This window comes from Lathyrus oleraceus, chromosome 5, assembly GCF_024323335.1.
Source record: "Lathyrus oleraceus cultivar Zhongwan6 chromosome 5, CAAS_Psat_ZW6_1.0, whole genome shotgun sequence".
Lineage (NCBI taxonomy): Eukaryota > Viridiplantae > Streptophyta > Magnoliopsida > Fabales > Fabaceae > Lathyrus > Lathyrus oleraceus.
In genome coordinates, this window is record NC_066583.1 from 140316922 (window position 1) to 140331026 (window position 14105).

At 37.6% G+C, this 14105-nt stretch overlaps 1 protein-coding gene and 1 non-coding gene across 2 annotated transcripts; one reads left to right on the top strand and one right to left on the bottom strand.

Moving 5' to 3' along the window:
* Positions 1-7690: 7690 nt before the first annotated feature.
* LOC127078586 (ADP-ribosylation factor GTPase-activating protein AGD1) lies at positions 7691-13752 on the bottom strand. Its single transcript, XM_051019027.1, has 20 exons — positions 13693-13752; positions 13281-13357; positions 13007-13107; positions 12750-12820; positions 12435-12497; positions 12115-12159; positions 11415-11480; positions 11262-11309; positions 11062-11157; positions 10943-10984; positions 10465-10686; positions 10257-10385; positions 9911-10135; positions 9728-9817; positions 9302-9628; positions 9058-9206; positions 8893-8986; positions 8586-8751; positions 8239-8488; positions 7691-8137 (listed from the first exon to the last, which is right to left on the bottom strand). Exons 1-20 carry the CDS (start codon positions 13735-13737, stop codon positions 8035-8037), a joined length of 2409 nt encoding a protein of 802 aa, XP_050874984.1. The 5' UTR covers positions 13738-13752; the 3' UTR covers positions 7691-8034.
* On the top strand, positions 13473-13545 carry TRNAK-UUU (transfer RNA lysine (anticodon UUU)). The gene has a single exon. It is a non-coding gene; the product is annotated as a tRNA-Lys (tRNA).
* Positions 13753-14105: the final 353 nt, after the last annotated feature.

The window sequence follows — 14105 nt, forward strand, 5'->3', positions numbered from 1 at the left end:
GGCTCCTCCGTTCTCCGGTAGTACTTCATCTTCAACATCCACTGCGCATCTCACTCAAATGCTTCAACAAATGGAGCTTGCCAACAAAGAACGTCATGAAGAGGCACGGTCCTGGCATGTACAACAAAGCGAGTGGCATAAGGAGCATCGTGAGTGGCATGACGATCATACACGGATGTACCATAACCAACACTCTTGGCACACGGACTTGGTTAAGTGGCACCAAGTCTTCTACAATGAAATGTCTGGTTTTATGGACGACTGTCGTGCCAATCCTGGTATCATGGACAGATTTAGAAGTGTTGAAGTTCAGGACCGGTTTAGGCACTACACCTTCATGGGCCAAAATCCAGACACAATGCCTCCTCCTCCGCCTCCGCCAAGCTTCAGAGATCCTGATAGAGATGATGAGGAGTCCTGTGGTGGCTACAATCCACATTAAACCATCATCATTTCATTTCACTGCATTTCATTGCATGCTGCTTAAGTTTTTTTTCAGATTTGTTGCACAATATATGTTTTAGCTTATGTAATTCTTAAACACGTTTTACTAGTTAAATTTTTTTTCTTCTGCTTACTTCCGGTGTTATTGCCCCTATTTGTCATTCTTTGTGAGTGATTCTTTACTTTGTAAGCTTCATTCTGTGTGATTGTTTGCTTATTTATCATTTTTGATGTGTCCTGCTATATGTTGCATTGATAAAACTACTTTTTTCTTTTTTGCTGTTGACAAATGGGGGGAAATGCAGATGTTGACAGACATGCACAAACTCAGGGGAAGTATCACACATCTTGCTAAATATTTGCCATCATCAAAAAGGGGGAGTTTGTGAGCAAATTCTTTACTTTGAATAAGTTTTGAATGATAGCAAATTGTGTGATCATTGTCTAATTGTTGGTTGTGCATTATTTCGTATGTTTCAATTGTGTTTTTAGCTTATACTATTGTTTAGTGTCCATACATAAAGATCCACATTGATACAATTCTTTAAAGAACTCATAAAAACTGTTTTGGGTTAGCATGTATCAATACATGTTCCTATGCATCGATACATACACCTGTTTTATATCACAAAAAGTTTTTGCTTCAGTATGTATCGATCCATACAAGCCTTGCATCGATACATAAACTTGTTGTAAACCACAAAACACTTTTACTTCAGTATGTATCGATCCATACGAGTCATGCATCGATACATGGCCAGCTAAAATGCTCTATGCATCGATCCATACGAGTCTTGCATCAATACATGATTGGTTAAAATGCTCTATGTATCGATACATACAAGTTTTGCATCGATACATGCTTACACTATTTCTCTAAAATAAATCAAAGTTACAGTATGTATCGATGCATAACCTTTTGTATCAATACATAAGTCTATTTTATCTACTAACAGTGGTTGTTCTTCATATATAAGAAATATTGTGACAGCAGTGTACACAGACGAATTCTGAGAGGGAAAAACAGTTGAAACACAAATCAAAGGAGTGTGTAGCAGCAAGTGTTTTGAGCAGTTAGAAACCTGAAAGAGACTTCATCTTCTCCATCTTCTCAATCACTTTTCTTCAAGAACATCAACACATAATCATTCTTGTTCTTTGGATTAAAGGATCAACGAGATAACGTTCAGTGGTACGATCAAGGATCTAGCTGAGGTGTTCAGTGGAACGATCGAGGATCTAGCTGAGTTGAAGATTGAAGGGGGTTTCGAGGAAAAACCAACTGGTTTATCCTTCAAGAACTGGAGTGTTCTTGCGGGTTTGTTAGTCACGTTTGCAGAATAGATTCAGCCGCAGCGTAGGGTTTGGAAATCGGGTGATTTCGCAAACAGGTCGTGGAACCGGTGAATTGTTTGCAATTTCTTGCAGGAAATTCTTGATCGAGCTCAGATCAAGTGGAGGTTTCATACAAGAAGAAGTTCTTGGGATTTAGAATTCTGTCTTTGTATTGTAACCTTGTATCAACGAATTCGGCATTATTGATAATCACAGTTCTCAATTTCATTTGAAATTGAGAGGGAGACGTACCCACACGCGAGGACGACGTGGGGAACTTCCTTACCAAATCTTTGCGTATCGTATTCTTTCCTTATCTCTCTTTACGTTTTCAACAGTTTTGTAATTTCAGTTAGTGTGTTGTGACTGTAGTTTTCGTGATACAATAGTGGCAAGAAAACTTCTTTAATTAAAGTCCACCATTGTTCATCACTGATCACATACACACCAATTGTTTGACAAAACGTTCAACTGAGTTTTATTCATTGGAATTAGGATTTAGTGATAAGTTCATTCAATCAGCTAAGATTCTGGTGTTAATAATCTCTGTCATTCTAATTCAAATCCAGCAATAAATTCGCGTGTCCGGCTTTCTAGTAGCGGTTCAGAATAGACGGAAGTCGATTCGGGACTGAAATTTTCCGCCAAGTTTAATAACTGATAAAATATTAAAATCCGTTTATTTCAAAGAGGTGATCTATTCACCCCCCCTCTCGATCACTAGCCACACCGTCTAACAGACTTCATCTTCTTCATCTTCTCAATCTCTTTTCTTCAAGAACATCAACACATAATCATTCTTGTTCTTTGGATTAAAGGATCAACGAGATAACGTTCAGTGGAACGATCAAGGATCTAGCTGAGGTGTTCAGTGGAACGATCGAGGATCTAGCTGAGTTGAAGGTTGAAGGGGGTTTCGAGGAAAAACCAAACGGTTTGTCCTTCAAGAACTGGAGTGTTCTTGTGGGTTTGTTAGTCACGTTTGCAGAACAGATTCAGCCGTAGCGTAAGGTTTGGAAATTGGGTAATTTCGCAAACAGGTCGTGGAACCGGTGAATTGTTTGCAATTTCTTGCAGGAAATTCTTGATCGAGCTCAGATCAAGTGGAGGTTTTATACAAGAAGAAGATCTTGGGATTTAGAATTTTGTCTTTGTATTGTAACCTTGTATCAACGAATTCGGCATTATTGATAATTACAGTTCTCAATTTCATTTGAAATTGAGAGGGAGACGTACCCACACGCGAGGACGACAGTACACGCGAGGACGACAGTGGGGAACTTCCTTACCAAATCTCTGCGTATCGTATTCTTTCCTTATCTCTCTTTACGTTTTCAACAGTTTTGTGATTTCAGTTGGTGTGTTGTGGCTGTACATTTTGTGATACAATAGTGGCAAGAAAACTCCTTTATCTAAACTCCACCATTGTTCATCATTGATCACATACACACCAAATGCTTGACAAAACTGTCAGCTGAGTTTTATTCATTGGAATCAGAATTTAGTGATAAGTGCATTTGATTTGATAAGATTCTGGTGTTAATATTCTCTATCATTCCTATTCAAATCCAGCAATAAATTCGCGTGTCCGGTTTTCTAGTAGCGGTTCAGAATAGACGGAAGTCGATTCGGGACTGTAATTTTCCACTAAGTTTCAATAACTCTGATAAGATTTTTAAATCCGTTTATTTCAAAGAGGTGATCTATTCACCCCCCCTCTCGATCACTAGCCACACCGTCTAACACACATCGCCACTATGTTTCATGATAACAAGCATTCATGTGATGTACAATTAGAAAGTCAATTCAGCAACACAAACCTGGAATATTTTCCATCGACAAAAGCATATTGCAACCGCCTCAAAACTCTATCTGATCAACTCACCAACGTCGACTCTCTGGTCACTAACACACGACTGGTGCTTAAAATGATATCCGGTCTCACTGATGCATATGTTGGGTTTGTCACCTATATACAACAACACGACCTCTCCCCACCTTCGCCACAGCACGATCACAGATGAAACTCGAGGAATCAACCATGTTGCAGCGTGCCGCTCGCGAATCACACGCCTCCTCTGTTTCGGTCACTCTCATGGCCAAAGCTCCGGCCATCGAACCTGCACCCTAACCGTCATCCTATGCTTCAAACTCCCAACTATCTCCATCGACATATCGCGGTCATAGAGGAAAGAAACCGAATTGTGGGTGTCGAAATTCCGGAAGAGGAAATCACGGGCAACAACAACAACAACAATGGCAGCCATGAAATTACCCACCTTGTCAACAATGAGGTCCTTGGAATTACCCACCTTGCCCTTACCCAACCTCAAATTGGAATAGACCAAATAATGGTCCTAAGCCCAACAAAGTGAAGTTCTTGGGCCCAAACCTCAGCAGGCTGCTTTCAATGTTAATACTATCAGCCCTACTTGCATTGAAAGTGCTTTCAGCATCCTCAATCTTGCTCAGCCAGACCCCTCTTGGTACATGGACACCAAAGTCACCTCTCACATGACATCTTCGCAAGGTAATCTCTCGTCTTATTTTAAATTGAGCAAAAACAATAAAATCATTGTTGGAAATGGTCATTCTGTTCCAATTTATGATCTCGGTAGTACACATCTAGATAACCCCCACCCATCTCGTGTCCTAAACAATGTGCTTCATGCTCCAAATCTAATTAAAAATTTAGTGTCGGTTCGTAAATTTACTACAGATAACAATGTTTCAATTGAATTTGACTCGTTTGGTTTTTCTGTGAAGGAATTTCAGACGGGGATGCCTATCATGGGATGTGAAAGCCAAGGTGACCTTTACCCCATTACCAACCACATGACCAAAAATAAAGCCAAACATCCATCCACCTTTGCAGCTTTGTCACCATCTATTTGGCATAATCGTCTAGGACATCCTGGCGAACATATTTTGTCTTTTCTTCACAAAAATAAATTGGCCGAATGTAATAACTCCAATAAATTACATTCACATTTTTGTAATTCATGCCCTCTTGGTAAACACATCAAATTGCCTTTCACTAATTCCCTTAATAATAGCTTGTTTCCATTTGATATTCTACATAGTGATGTAGGGGCATCTCCCGTTTTAAGCTCAACAGGTCACAAATATTATGTTTTATTCCTGGATAACTATTCAAATTTTTTATGGACATTCCCTATTTCACAAAAATCTCAAGTTTATCCTATTTTTCAAAAGCTAAGAGCTTACATTAAAATACAATTTCAACGGGAAATCAAAACAATTCAATGTGATAATGGTGACAAATACATGTCTAACAATTTTCGAAAAATGTGTGAACTTAATGGCATATCTTTTCATTACTCTTGTCCTTACACCTCTTCTCAAAATGGTAAAGTTGAGCGAAAAATAAGGTCCATTAATAACATTATTCGAACTTTATTAATTCATGCATCTCTACCTCCTTCGTTTTGGCATTATGCTCTAGAAATTGCCACCTATATTTCTAACATTTTGCCAAGTAAATCAATTAATTTTCAGTCACCTCTCTACATGTTATATAGCAAAAACCCGTCATACTCTCATCTACGTGTTTTTGGTTGTCTATGCTTTTCTCTATTCCCCTTAAATACTATCCACAAACTTCAACCTCGCTCCACACCATGTGTCTTTCTTGGGTATTCGTCCAATCATCGCGGTTATAAGTGTCTCGATATGATAATAAACAAAATAATCATTTGTCGTCATGTTTTGTTTGATGAGTCCACCTTTCCCTATGCAAAGCTGCACACCCCTCAATCTACTACCTACACATTTCTCGACAATGACTTATCCCCTTATCTCATCAACCATATCATGACCTAAGACCAAAATAATTCATCGGTCCCTCCTTTAAAACCAAACACCTCCCTAAACATGGCCCACACCACACCTTTGCCAAATACACTCCCTCAAACAATACGGCCCACTACTCCCTCAAACCCGCCCCAATCAAATTCGACCCCTACCCTAAACTCATCACTCCCCTCCCCACAATCAAATCATACCTTGCAAAATAATCTTCCCCATATCTATCAACCTACCGCCCAAGCCAACACAAAATCCATCACTAGGAGTCAACATGACATTTTTAAACCTAACAAAAAATACTACAGTTTACTCACTCATATCATAAAATCCCCCCTCCCTAGGAATCCAATGTCTGCACTTAAGGACCCTAATTGGAAAATGGCCATGCATGATGAATATAATGCTTTAATTAAAAATGAGACGTGGGATTTAGTACCACGACTGCCTGATATTAATGTTATTAGATCTATGTGGATTTTTAGACATAAAGAAAAATCTGACAGTTCCTTTGAGAGGCATAAAGCCCGACTTGTAGGTGATGATGCAGGTCAACAGGTTGACATTGATTGTGGAGAAACTTTTAGCCCAGTTGTCAAACCGGCTACCATTCGCATTGTTCTCAGTCTTGCTCTTTCTAAATCTTGGCACATTCATCAATTAGATGTCAAGAATGCATTTCTCCATGGTGAACTCAATGAAACAATTTACATGTATCAACGATTAGGATTCAAAGATTCCAAACATCCTGATCATGTGTGTCGTCTCCGCAAATCACTATATGGGCTCAAACAAGCCCCTAGAGCTTGGTACAAGAGATTTGTCGACTTTACTTCATCGATTGGGTTTTACCAAAGTAAGTGTGATCACTCTCTATTCATCTACAAGAAAGACTCTCATCTAGCCTACCTTTTACTGTATGTAGATGATATCATCCTCACCACCTCCTCTGATGCTTTACGGCAATCCATCATCTCTCTCCTCAACTCCGAGTTTGCTATGAAAGACTTAGGACATCTCAACTACTTCCTGGGTATTGTCGTCACTCGCCATAAGCATGGTCTATTCCTTACGCAGAAGAAATATGTCGAAGACATCCTCTCACGAGCCGACATGTCTTCATGCAAAACTTGTCCAACTCCAGTTGATACAAAATCCAAGACGAGTGCCGCACATAGTGTCCCGTATGAGGATCCGTCTCTCTACCGTAGTCTTGCAGGTGCCCTCCAGTATCTTACCTTCACACGACCTGATATCTCATATGCGGTTCAACAAATCTGTCTCTTTATGCATAATCCGATGGACACCCACATGCATGCTCTCCACAGGATATTACGCTACATTCAAGGCACAAAACACTACGATTTACATCTCTATCCCTCATCTACTACTTCATTACTATCTTATACAGATGCAGATTGGGGCGGATGTCCTAACACTAGACGTTCCACTTCCGGCTACTGCGTGTATCTTGGAGACAATCTACTTTCTTGGTCGTCTAAACGACGACCCACACTCTCACGCTCTAGTGCTGAAGCAGAATACCTAGAGTTGCCAATGTGGTATCTGAATCCTGCTGGTTACGAAACCTTCTGCTTGAGTTACAATGCCCTATTCATAAAGTCACCATGGTGTATTGTGACAATGTTAGTGCCATCTACCTCTCAGGTAACCTGATTCAGCATCAATGGACGAAACACATTGAGATGAACATTCATTTCGTTCGTGAAAAGGTCGCTCAGGGTCAAGTCAGGGTTCTCCACATCCCCTCGAAACATCAAATCGCAGATATTTTTACCAAAGGACTTCCTCTCATACTTTTTCAAGACTTCAGAGACAGCCTCATCGTCCGTCCACCTCCCGCTTCAACCGCGGGGGAGTATTAGAATATCTCTATAATTAGTATAATTATTAGGATATCTCTATAATTGATATACATTATAATTGTATATTATTAGCTTCCAAATATAGACACTGACATACTTGTATATAATGAGTATTCTTATCAATGAAAAGGTAGGGATTAAATTACTTACAAAAACAACTCCCTGTCGATAGCTATTGGCAGCATCCAAAAGGACCAAAGGAACTTAAACTTTGATGAATAATTACTCATGTAACTTATATACAACCCGTGTACTGTATAACTTTGATCATATGATAAACTCCCAAAATTTTGGAATGTTACAAAATTCATATTTTAGTTGAAAATTAAAAATGATGTGAAGAAGTAGAACCATTGAACAGCCTATCATATCTTACAACAAAAGATGATAATTACAAACATGTGGCCCAGCAAAATCAACCAAACAGTTCCAGACTCGCGACAAAAAGTGTGTTTTCGGGATGTGTCGGAATGACTTGTTGGTTGGTTCTCAATTTTCTCTAGAAATGAGGCATGGATTTTGCGGGATTGTTATCTGCTTGTTGTTAACTTAAGAGTGCAAGAATGTCTTTTCCAATAGCGCCGGATTCTGGTGCAAGCTTAAGAGGAGTGTTGCCTTCTTTATCTATAGTAAGTGGATTGGCACCCCTGAAAATAATTGCACTTGATCAAACATAGCTTTTTATGTACTAAAATGCTTAGCACATAAAAATTGGAATATCTCTGAAACCTTCCAAAATAATAACTACCTTGTAATAAGCAATTTTGCAGCTGCGTTCTTCCCTCGCAAAATGCAGTAATGCAGCGGTGTCCTACCTCTTGAATCGATAGCATTTATATCGGCTCCATACTGTAGTAGCAGCTCTATCATTCCAGCATCGCTTGTTAGACAGGCCAAGTGAAGCACGCTAGAACCCAATTGTATGTCCTCCATTAGCTGAACTTTACTTGTAGAAGACGTGTTCGAATCAATTGATGAAGACATGTTGGAAAAAAGGCCTGCACAACAATTAATTATTCTTTATCCTTCTTTTTCAAATTTCAACAGTATAACTTTCCAGAAGTTGTCTGGACTTTATGCGATTAGAAGACTTACTGGATAATGCTTCTTCACTAGCAGAATTGATGTCCACGTCTGACTTGACAATATACCGGTACACAGCTTTCTTGTCGTTGGCATAGATGCATTCCAAAACTTGTTGCGCCACTGAAAGAAGATGGTGGCTTTTTGGCATCCGTCGAACAAAGACTTTCTCAGAATACTGCGATGATAAGAGAAACAATCAATTTCTGTCTAAAACTGACAATTTTAAAAGATGTAAGTAGAAAATACTTTCACAAATCAAACCGGCCCTAATATTGCTTTCTAAGTAAGAAATAACTAGAAATCAGCATTAGTCTACCTTTGCATGAATGAATTTCTCCTTAATTGAAATAGGATCATCATGTTCTGGTTTTTTTATATGACATAACTTGTTTTTAGCAGCTTTGGGTGAACTGCAATTCAGGTTGCAAGAATGTTAATGAAAGTTTAGACGGTGAATCCTATCAATCGCTGCAATACTTACCACCCATATGGAGTTTCATCAGTTTGTGGATTACTTGTTGTGTGCAAAAGCTCCTCCCAAACCGAGTTCCCAAAGAGATTTCCCAGTGACTGAAACATAGTTAAGACGGATGAATCCCACACTTTGACATCAAGTTTCAGTGATCTTACCTACAAAAAAATGTCATCCCACCTTAGTAGCAAGATGAAGATTGAGCACAGAAAGCCTTAAAAGTTAAAACCAATAATAAAAAAAATATACTTACTTTTGATTTATGTACACCAAGATTACGGTGAACACCCGAACATTCAATGCATACAAGGATGCCAAGGTTTAAGGATGCCCAGTCTGGTTCAGGTTTACCGCAATCAGCACATTTGTCATTACCGCTAACCTTTCTTAGAATATCAATGGGCTGTTCAACTTTTACACTCAGTCTATTCTTCTGTACGTCTTCAGATGATTTATTAGTGGCGAAGTTCTTGGGTGCCAATTCCCCACTCACTAATAGATCGTAATCTTGTAAACTTTGTAATGAGTCAACGTTACTGGAAGAATCACTTTCAGCGCTTTCTGAGTCAGCTAAGGTAGCCTGTCAAAAAATTGTTTTGTATGGTTGTAGTAACCACAATTAAAGCATGCATCAAAGGACGTGATAATTAACAAAAGGAAAAGAAAAATCACTGCGTACCTTTCCACCTAGTGTCTGTACAGACAACAAGGAGGCAATGACACCATTTATCTTTTCCATCCAATCCATCTGGTCAAGGGCATTTTCTGCCTGTAATTTTTGTCCAAAGCATAGTCAAGAGTAATGATAAATGCCAAACGATAAGTTAATAAATCCGATTTATTGAATCTGTAAACAGCATACCTGCAAAGTATACATTTTTGAGGGTGAAATAATCCTGAAGCAGAATCTTAAATCTGATTGCTCAGCATCGATCTTGATTGTTGATGTCAGCAGGTTCACTGTGTGGCGTGCAACCGATTTTTCATCAGGAATAACTCCATGGTACTGTGAAGAAAGCAACTTACTCAGAATGCCAGCACTGTTTTCACTGGCACAATTCCTCTGCGAAGATTGCTGATTGGTACTCTGAAATGGTTGGTACATACTAAAATTCATTAACAAGATAAGGTGATAAAATGAGCGTCGCCTAATATACAATACCAACATTTAATTAGTATTTAACTTTTAGTTTTACTTGGATACTTACATTTGCTTGTAATGATTTACGATAGTAGTAAAGCATTCCACGAGTATCAAGAACAAAAAACCGTCTCTTCCAGTCACCCCTCAAATTGGAGGAACGTTTTGAAAGATACCCTTGTCGAATGACTAGAACCTACACATATATATAATGCTCAACTTACGTTACTCAGGAGTGAAAACTAAGTAAAGGGAAACATCATATCCTCAAATACCTTTCCACTTGCAGCTGATTCAGCTACTACATCTACAACACTGTTCGATATCCTAGAAAAAGGATGCATATGCGCACCTTCTCCACTCGGAGAACCATAAGGGCCATTTAAGGAGAACCTACTTTCTTGATAACTTAGTTTTTTGTATTCTACCATTCTTTCACAAAGAGAAATCTGCTCCTCATTGTAACTTTCTCTTGCTTTTTGTGCATAAGCCAAAACCTACAACATAGCAGATACAACACAAGAAAGGAACTCTTTGCATTCAGTCAATATTAATAATATCTTCAGACCAACAAATTTGTTTGATACATGACACATGCCATTTTTGTGTTGATAATGGGTTTCACGGTTTTCACATCTCACGTCATCATAGATTTTGAGGAAGTATATGCATTATGAATGCAATATTCTAACTTCAAACATCTAATCAAAAGAAAACTAGATGAGTATCTGTGGAAATGAAATGTTTCCTAACCTCAATAATGAAAGGCTCCAGCTCCTGCAACTGCCGATATCCCTACAAAAAAAGAAAGAATTTTTAAAATTGGCTTAATTGCAAAATTGTATTCCTCCTATATGCCTATGTCGTAATACCTGTTGAAAGTATCGAAGATGAGCGTCCATAACTCCAGTGACAGCCTCCAAAAACTCAAATCTCTTCTTGGCCTCAATATTATGAAGAGCACCAACCTAGATAGAGGATGGAATATGTTCTATCGTTAAGAGCTGAACACATTCATTTTATATACTCTTATTCTTATTCAAAGCAGCGTATCTTGTTCCACTAACATTACCAGATTGAAACGAGCTTCTTCAAATATTGTTCTTGCATTGTGCAATTCCTGGAATGTCTCTCTAACAAATTAGATTAAAAAAGACCATGGTAACCCATGACAACATAATAAATGTTAGTCAATAATATGCCAAAGAAGAGCTACTCAACGTACCTCTTCTATGACAGCGGCAACATCAAACTTGGTGCTTTTTCTCAATGACATAAACTTCTCACGTGCCTGTAGCATGAAATCCATGTTGTATTTGTGTTAAGATCAAGATAAATGCAAACTAACTTCCAATATATCTAATTTATTTTAAAATGTCTTAAATTTCTTCTTGGGTTTGGCAGAACTGAATCCACACATGCATCTTAATTCTTTGAATTTTTTAAGACTCAGTGAAAGTGCAAATCCAAAATATTGAATTCTGTGATGCAACTTGTGAGTAAAACATTACAATACAAAGTGCACACTTAATTATATCTGTTATAACTCGTAAATCAATTTCTTCCTCTCAGTAATCAAACTTGAGTGCCTCAGCATAACAAATTCAAAAAGTGAGTTGAAGATGTTAAAACATAAATCAAATCAGGCTGGTCATTCACCGAAAACATATGCTACGTATTGAATTTTTGCCAATGCAACAATTGAGTGAACAACGAAATTGGAAAAGTAACTTACATTTCCTTGTATTAGTTATTTAAGAGAAAGAGTCATTCAAGCCAATAAAATAAAGATGATTCAAGAAACTAAGATTAGAACTTATGCTTCTTCCATGAAATGAATTGTATAGCTCAAGACACACATGCAATGGAACGAAAAGAAAAACATGGATACGAAGATCATTATATTATGCAGCTTTCATAAGCACCTGATCATATACAAGGGAAGCTTTATCAAAACGCCTCCGAGCTTCCTGCAAGCATACTTGAAGCGTTAAAATAAAAATTTCACAAGTCATATTTAACGCAGGAATTATGAATATTTTACATTGTCGAACACAAATTAAAGCCCTATCACATGCAAAGAGCTGCACATTAGCATAGGAAGGACTGCATCATACTATATATATAACCTACAAGTCATATCATCAGGTGTGATGACTTAGCATACCACATTTTTTCGCATAAAATAATCAACACTGTTAATTATGTAGGGACATCTTAAAAGTTTATGCTACTCACTGTATACCTTGACATCAATGATTTCGACATTTAGGATGTTCAGTAACCGGTCATTCAGCATATGCTCCACCTATGAAGCCACATCAAGTATAGTCAGGTTAGCAATATTAACTAGATCAAGTCTCTACCTGAGTTACTCTACGAAACAAACAAAACGAGTTAATCCAATTCAGAAGGATCATAAAAGACAAGTTCGAGTTTTATAAGTTTATAGTAAAGATTCATGAAAGCCGCACTGTTCATCATTGGTTCTATTCTTACTAAAAGCATAAATTGCTGAAAATAAGAAAGACGATGACTATACGAGTTCACGTATGATTACCTGTGACCGAAGAAGTTCCTTGTGTGTACTGATTTCTCTCAAAGCAATGGCGAATTTGGTCATTACAGGTCCTGATTAAACCGATTCTTTTTAATCAAAATTCATAGTTAAAAAGGATAGCTTTTTTAATAGCATGATATAGACAAAAATATCTGGAGCTCCATTAAAGGCTTAAACAATAGACTATTTCCATCTGATTCCGCTACGCTCCATCCGATTCCATCAATCCAAACAAAGCCTAAGAGCTATTTATTTACCTCCCAAAGTTACAAAAAGAGGATCACTCTGGCCTCCTCCAAAACTTTCAAGGGCAGTTGCAAATGCAATGTCTCCATCATAAGCCTCTCCAAGCCCTTCCCTAAAAAAATTTGAAGAAACTATTATGGCATTAGAAACATAAGAACATGAGAACCGTGGTTTATTCAAACATTAACATCATACCAGAAGAGTCTTGTAACAAGACCAAAACAAAACAGCCAACAAATTGCAAAGTTGAAAACACAAATTACATTAAAGAGATGGAAAACTCACGTGTACTTTCGACATCCTTTGAAAAACTTCCAACATCTTGAGCGTAACGATTCTGCATTTTCTTCCAAGCCCTGAAGCTGCATTTATCCATAGATTATACATAGTTAAGCAACAACATTACCAACCATTAAACGCACATACATAATTAAATAACTTGGATAATTACTAATAAACCGGATGTATAAACAAGTTGCCGTCTTAGCTCAGCTGGTAGAGCGCACGGCTTTTAACCGTGTGGTCGTGGGTTCGATTCCCACAGACGGCGAGTTTTTATTTTTTTGGATTTTTCTTACCAGAACGAACACCAACAATTTTTATTTGTTTTCCTATGTTAATAATTAAAACACAACAAACAACACACAATGTTTAAATGAACATTGAAAAAAAAGAAGCAGCATGCACAGAACAGAACCTGTTGACGAAACATGGGCGAGTCGTTGAGTTTTGCAAAATTCATTAACCGAAAACAATGTTTATGAATATTCTTTTGTTTGTTGTTGTCACGTTCTTCCTCTTCTTTTTTTTCTTTTTCTTTTTTTTTTCTGAAAAAATAAGTCTAATTATTCTAAGGTGAGGGAAAAAAAAAAGAGCGGTGTTGTTTTGTTTAATTATATTTCTCTTTCAAGTTATTTAGAGCGCATTTGAAATTTGCGATATTTCATGTCTGTCACTAAAAATGTAATCTAATTAAAATGTCTCTTTCCTTTATAGACACACACAGCTGAAACATGTTTTCATGAAAGAAAGAAAAAAATAGTAAAAATATGTTTTTAAAACAGTCGATTATGCCAAATTACGCATTGAAGAAATGCATATCAAGAAAGA

What these genes read in the sequence shown, in the direction of transcription:
- LOC127078586 (XM_051019027.1), bottom strand. Translation starts at nt 13,737, where the DNA reads ATGAATTTTGCAAAACTCAACGACTCGCCCATGTTTCGTCAACAG. An exon ending in TCTTTTTGTAACTTTGGGAG is followed by an intron (nt 12,821 to 13,006) that starts GTAAATAAATAG and finishes CGGTTTAATCAG; the next exon opens with GACCTGTAATGACCAAATTC. An exon ending in AAGAAGCTCGTTTCAATCTG is followed by an intron (nt 11,158 to 11,261) that starts GTAATGTTAGTG and finishes TCCTCTATCTAG; the next exon opens with GTTGGTGCTCTTCATAATAT.